The sequence below is a fragment of the Octopus bimaculoides genome, chromosome 9, assembly GCF_001194135.2.
Source record: "Octopus bimaculoides isolate UCB-OBI-ISO-001 chromosome 9, ASM119413v2, whole genome shotgun sequence".
Taxonomy (NCBI): domain Eukaryota; kingdom Metazoa; phylum Mollusca; class Cephalopoda; order Octopoda; family Octopodidae; genus Octopus; species Octopus bimaculoides.
Genome location: NC_068989.1, coordinates 16,358,201 through 16,365,675, shown reverse-complemented (window position 1 = coordinate 16,365,675; position 7,475 = coordinate 16,358,201). Strand labels below are relative to the sequence as shown.

At 36.1% G+C, this 7,475-nt stretch overlaps 1 protein-coding gene across 1 annotated transcript in view; it reads right to left on the bottom strand.

The window, feature by feature from the left end:
- Window positions 1-2,342: 2,342 nt before the first annotated feature.
- The window catches only part of LOC106876900 (calcitonin gene-related peptide type 1 receptor), a 174,412-nt gene continuing 169,279 nt past the window's right edge, over window positions 2,343-7,475 (bottom strand). The window contains exons 12-13 of the mRNA XM_052970321.1: window positions 7,133-7,193; window positions 2,343-2,626 (exon numbers count right to left, since the gene is read on the bottom strand). Coding sequence (XP_052826281.1) covers window positions 2,343-2,626; window positions 7,133-7,193 — 345 coding nt within the window. The remainder of the gene's footprint in view (window positions 2,627-7,132; window positions 7,194-7,475) is intronic.

Genomic DNA, 7,475 nt, shown 5'->3' with positions numbered 1-7,475 from the left:
TCTATTCTGAAAGAGAGCAAAAAATTCACTACTGATCTCTTAGATACCTACCAGATTGACCAAGTTGAAGGAAATTCGCCAACTGCTGCTGCAAAGAAAATAGAATTAATTGCAAAGACAAAAGCACAGGAATTTTATTTTATCAACTTCAGAAGAATGTGTTATTGAACCAGATGACGGTTTTGGCTGAACACTCATAAAAGACATGATAGGATTTGGACTCAGAACTCAGAGAAACGGAACGAATATTGCAAGAGCATCTAGTCCAACGTTCTTACATTTCCGATAATACACGACCCGGGATTAGTTGTTTTTTTTATCGATCCCAAAATAAAAGGTAAGGTTGACTACAGCAGGATTCAAACTCAGAATGTAGGGAATCGGAACAAATACCGTGAGGCATTATATCCGAAGCTTTAACGACGTTACCAAATCGCTGCCTGAGAATAGCATTAAGATGGAAATGGAATTAGACTATAACTCGCATTTGAGATAAATATCATTTATTCGTTGGAACAAAAGTTTACAATAATTGGATATTGATAGGAAATTCTTCTATAAAAGTTTATAAACAGTCAAGTAACTTCTCTGATTAGCTGACTCCTTTATATAGCATCCAATTGTTTTTTTTACAGAAGAGCCAATCAGAGAAGTTGGTTACAATGAGAAGAAAATGTTTGTTGTTTCAGTTGATTTAATGAAAATTTTTTGTAGAATATTTAAAAGATGACAGAATATCAATCACAGCAACACTTTAACAATATTATACTGACCATATTAAATATACCAACCATGCTATTTATGCGACACCAACCACGTTATGGAAGATATCACACTGTACACTCTGACACCCGCTAGAACATTAAACCTACCACACCAATCAGCCCCGCCTTGATCAATCGTACTCGTCACAAGTCATCAAGGATGTCACATCAGGTAGCCAAACTAGTTACATGGAATTAATAAGGGGGTTCCAATGTAGACGTTCGACCGCTGAAGATAACAGCTAAATTTCCTTCAAACAACACACTACTATTTGAGACGGTTGAAGACGCATCTGATGACAGAAGGGATTAAGCAACAACATATCCCGTTAATCATTATACATCAATTGTATACCAGTAAGCAGAGACCTATTTCAATTTGTTGTTCAAAGTTGTTGTTGACAGAGAGATACCTAATTAAATAATGTGTCGCTTGCTGTATAGTAATGAATTACAAGGATTTTGCAGTTATCTCCCTTGCTTCTGTTAACATACATTATCATTAGCATTGATAATTCTTTTCATTACAGTGTTATACATTCGTCAGAGGATCTCGATAACTGGTTGGAGACCTGGTCTGAATGATTCCAACAGAATGTACGCCGCTAATGACACTCAAGGACCAGACAGTGGTATTAAACCAGATGACATTTAATATGCCACAGTTAATCCATCCGATGGCTTCCAAACAGTTTCGACCTGAAAACTTTATTCACAAGGTTTTGGTCAACCTGAGACCATGACAGCAAACACTTTCCGTAGGTATTGCGTATTTGTATCGAACCTGAATCGATACATCTGCGAAGTGAACCTTTTAACTGCGCAGCAATAATTGTGTCCGTAAAATTAAACATTTTTCTTTTGGACCGCTACATTGAATATGTTATCTTCTAACACACATTTACATTACATGTATACGGGGCTTTTTACTATTTAAAGAGCGCTCACTTTATCAGATAATATGAGAATCAATTTCGTTTGTTTGAAACAAAATTAACAATAACTACAATATCAGCATCAAAGACCGCGTGATAATCAAGTTCATATGAGTGATAATGTTTTATTTTGTGTAGACAGGGAGCCAATGTTTTTCTTTCATTTTTAGTAAAAATAATTGACTACAATGAATGCCAATTTATTCCTAGTACGATTTTCCACTAACAATAGATTATTTTTTCTTTCTTTCTTTCAGCTCTTTCGAAATATTTAAAAGTAAAGATAGGGTATGAATATTCAGTAAGATGCTCCTTTCGATGTTTGTTTTTCTCTCATACATATTAACTGCCATATTATACAGAATATCTTTTGATAGGTAAGAGATATAATCAATTGTGTCCACCTCATATGTGTATAATTTATACGTGTTAATGAAAGAGTCGCCTCCGTGCAGTCTACTGACATGCTAAATATAGTAACCAAATCTGCTCATGTCACACCAGAAACGAAGGCGTTTGCGTCGATTTAAAACGTGCTCAAGGCACAGATGGATTTAGCCCTATTTGACAATCGTTTCACTTGCTCAATCCTACATGACCTCTTATACATAAGTAAGACATGGGAAATTACGAAGAAGGAAGATCATTCACTTGATACAACACAGGTGATCATGGAAAGCGCCGTACTAGTGATTTTATTGCGGAGCATATCCGAAACGAGATAAATCGTGAGGGGAGTAAAATGAGCGATGTGACTGAGAAACACTAAAAACACAAGCTCCCGAATTCCGTGGGGCCAGACGTACAGCAAAGGCAACAGACAGCAAGTGGGTCCGTGCAGTTGTCGAGTGATATCCAAGAGATCAGAAGACACGTCTCGGGAGATCTCTAAGGCCATGGAAAGATGATACTGTAAAAACTTCGAGCCTATTGGAAGAGAAGGGCGCAATCGAAGGAAGAATGGAAGCGCATTGTGACCAGAGATGAATGAAGTCATCTGGCTGTCTATTGGATGTAGAAATATTTGTCTGTCTGTCTGTCTGTCTGTCTGTCTGTCTGTCTATCTATCTATCTATCTATCTATCTATCTATCTATCTATCTATGTCTGTTGGTCTGTCCCCACCTCTCTCTCTATATGTGTGTGTGTGTGTGTGTGTGTGTGTGTGTGTGTGTGTGTGTGTGTGTGTGTGTGTGTGTGTGTGTGTGTGTGTGTGTGTGTGTGTGTACTTGGCTGATGTTCAGGTTTAACTACTACAGATTGATTGTCAGTGTGGAAGATATGAGCAATGAGTGGATTTTAGAGTGGTTCGCTTCTGAAAAGGAAGAAACGAAACATTTTCTGGTTGGTGGTGTTTAGCATCAGATCAAAATATATTGAGCAAAACTGTGAATAAAGACGCCACAGACTTGACCAAAATGTTCAATTCTCATACATAGGGACTCAATGATTATATATTTTGATTGTCTTTCTTATTTTAATATAATACATAGCTTTAAAAAAATTTCGATTCTTTGGAGATTACAAATTGATATTGAGTTTTACCAATCAGTTTTACCAATTGGTTTCGCCAATCAGTTTTGCCAATCAGTTTTGCTACTCAATTTTACCAATCAGTTTTATCAATCCAATTTAATTTGTTTTCTAGCATTGTAATTATGCCAACGTTATTTAATATGTCTTTTGTTTTTTTGGAAAAGTATTCGAGAAAGATTTGGTTGATACTTATAGCAGATCGAGTAGTACATTAGAGGGCACCACAAAATGTTTAGCACCAGGGGGAATCTTATAACTGAAAAAGAACAACATCACTAATAAAAAGACCCAATGGAAATGATAAAAGTGAATATAAGCAATATGCGGCTGCAGAGTAAAAAGTTGGTATTATTTTATCGTTGCTCGAAGAGACAGAGGCCAGAAATTACACTCTTTGTCCTAAGTTAGGCAATATTCACATTATAAGACGACAATAGCTAACGTGTTTTACATTTTGACATAATTCCACTAAGACAGAAGACAGGTTTTGACGCAAAGTTTGATAATACAACTGAAAAGATAACAATATATTAAAACCTCTAAGATTCTGCTACCTTCTATTGATAATGACCAACATATATATATATATATATATATATATATATGTATGTATGTATGTATGTATGCCTTTGTATACAGTCAATTCGAGGGTGTTAGATCCACTTTAGGGATTAAATAACCCCCAAAATTCCACTGGTTAATCACTATTATATAAGGAGAAAGTCTCGATGATATATTAGGGATTATTATTGTAATACATATTATTAATATTGAAAGAAAGAAAATGGAGAAATATGGATGTATAAATAATTTATTTGTATGATATAAAATTGTTGAAATTTTTTATATACTAACAATACAAATAAATTACAAGTTGTAGAGCTCTAAAAGAAATGGCAGATGCGAAAAACCTACATATATGTTTCGATTCATGCTCTTAGGTGATACGTAATTCTAAGCATTTGGTCATATGCTAAAAATAGGTATCATTTTCAACTATATAGGACAGAATCTCGTCAGTGTTTTAAGAACTTATAGAACAAAGGTTAACATATTTCTTGAAAGGACGCATACAAAAAACTCTTAAAAAGCTATTAAAAACCTGATGAGATTCTGCCCCATATAGTTGAAAATGATACCAATTCTTAGCATATGACCAAATGCTTAGAATTACGTATCACATAGGGGCATGAATCGAAACACATATGTAGGTTTTTCGCATCTGCCATTTCTTTTAGAATTGTACAACTTATTTGTGTTGTTATTACAAAAAAATTCAATATCTTTCTATCATACAAATAAATTGTTTATACATCAATATTTCTCCTCTTTCTTGCTTTCAATATGCGTATATATATATATATATATATATATATATATATATATATATATATATATATATATATACATCATACGCATACATATACAAACACATATCAAATATTAAATTTTATTAAAAGAAATTGTGTTGCAGTGTATTTATGTGTTGTGATTCTGAATTGTGTAGGGGACATTTGGCCCGTGGTCCTAGCTTTGGCTGAATTTTGAAGCCAATATTGAGCTCGTGTGGGCAATGCTGGTGGTATATTGTCCACATCGTACAAATGATGTATCGCTCACGGCGGCGCTGGAAAGAATAGAATTTCAATGTTTTAAGGCGGTCCCAATAATTGAGATCAGTCATCCCCTTAGTGAATGATCACCGGAGTGATTCAATTTTCGAAATGTTTTGTTTTGTATGGGTAGACCACAGCAGGTAGCAGTATTCAAGGTGTGGCCGTACAAAGGAGGAGAAAAGAGGAATGATGACACTGACACCTTGTTGTCTGGACCGGAAAGATCCAGGAGCTCATCATACGAGCTATATCGAGCTTATTGTTGATGTGGGTACTCCAGCTGAGACTGTTATCAACAACTACTCTCAGGTCTCTGATATTATTAGATGCTGTAAGTGGTTCCCCTGAAGGAAGTGAGTATGGCTGTTTTAGCATAGTCTTTCTTCCAAAATGCCTCAGCTCAAATTTTCCCTCTTTAGTTGCATTTTGTTTTTGCCTACCCATTGACTCACAGCATGTAAATCAGACTGGAGTTCAGTTCGGTCTTCTTCTTCGTTGATAGTTTTTTGGAGCTTAGAGTCATCAGCGAATGTATATATACATCTTTCTCTGTCTGTCTGTCTGTCTGTCTCTGTCTTTCTCTCTCCCTCCCTCTTAAGAATAACTACACATGGAATAATGTGGTCAAATGGACCATGACAAGGAAAAGTAAAGGATGATCACAACAGGAATGCGTTTGATCATAAGCCTACTGGATCAAGACTGACCTAGGGATAAACAACAGCTAAAGTTGATTAAATTCTTGGCTCAAGTATCTTAAGCAGTGTCTGTTTCTTTACTGGAACTCGTGTATACTCTTTTACTTGTTTCAGTCATTTGACTGCGGCCATGCTGGAGCACCGCCTTTAGTCGAGCAAATCGACCCCAGGACTTATTCTTTGTAAGCTTAGTACTTATTCTATCGGTCTTTTTTGCCGAACCGCTAAGTTACGGGGACGTAAACACACCAACATCGGTTGTCAAGCGAAGTTGGGGGGACAAACACAGACACACAAACATACACACACACACACACACACACACACACACACACACACACACACACACACACACACACACACACACACACACACACACACACACACACACATATATATATATATATAAACATATATACGACAAGCTTCTTTCAGTTTCCGTCTACCAAATCCACTCACAAGGCTTTGGTCGGCCCGAGGCTATAGTAGAAGACACTTGCCCAAGGTACCACGCAGTGGGACTGAACCCAGAACCATGTGGTTGGTAAGCAAGCTACTTACCACACAGCCGGTGCAACTTTATAGTTCCGAGTTCAATCCTGTAGTGTAGCACTTTAATCAACTGTTTTCTGTCATAGCACCAGGTTGATCAATGCCTTGTGAGTGATAATTTCGTTGAGAGAAACTACAGAAGTCTGTTATGCCCCTGCCTTTCTCATAATTCCTTTCTTGCGAGTTACTTGGTTACCCTGCCAGTGCTGGTGCCACGTAAAAAGCATCCAGTCCACACTGTGAAGTGATTGGCATTTGGAAGGGCATCCAGCTGTAAAAATCATGCCAAAACTTACCTCGCCTGTGCTAGCGCCACGTAAAAGGCACTGAGTCCACCCTGAAGAGTGGTTGGTGTTAGGAAGGACATCCAACCGTAAAAACACTGCCAAAACGGACACAGTAGCCTGGGGTTGTTTTCTACTTGGCCGGCTCCTGTCAACCGTCCTACTCATGCATGCATGGAAGACGGACATTAAACGATGACGATAATATGTATATATATATGTTCATTCATTCATTTATTCATTTATTCATTCATTTATTCATTTATTCATTCATTCATTCATTATTAGTGATGGAAACAGTATTAGTTCAAATTAGCAATCTGTTTATAATGCATTAAGAAACTATACTGTTAAAAGCATTCTAAACTACAGTACTTATCTAAAAAAAAGAAGCATCCCTTATAGACATATAGTGTTTAAAAAAAAAGCAACACAGAAATATATCAGCAACAGATGGAAAATATTCAGCAGGTACATTGCTAAATACAGATTTCTGCATCTTTGAGCTTCATCAGTAGCAAGTATCCACTAACATTATATGCTGAGTGAAATTCAGCAACTGGCTGATATAGATAAACATTGTGTGTGTTATTTATGTGTATCTGTCACTTATATGTATCTTTGAAGGAAAGGATGTAAACATCAGCAAAAACGAATATATAAATAAAAGTGCTACTGTTGTACATTCATTGACCCATACTGTCAAAAATTTATCGAGTCGGCGATTGACTTATTAGAAAGCTATTACCAAGGATGTTATTGTCCGTAAACAATGTAAAATCAAAAACAAAAATATCAAAAAGTAATACCTACAATCACACAGAGATAAGCCCATTGTTTAAAAATATTACCCCCGGATTGCCGAAATCATATCTGTAATTATACTCATGGATTAATTTTACCATCAAATTAATTATCTAAACATTGTAATATTTTCTGAAACTTTTGTAAACCGCTCGTTCAAACAACATGCAATTGATAGCGAACTTATGATTGATATCAACACACACATACACATATATATTATATATACACGTATATGGTTTGTGTGTAGATTTGGCAGAACGAAACTGGAAGAAGCCCGTCGTATA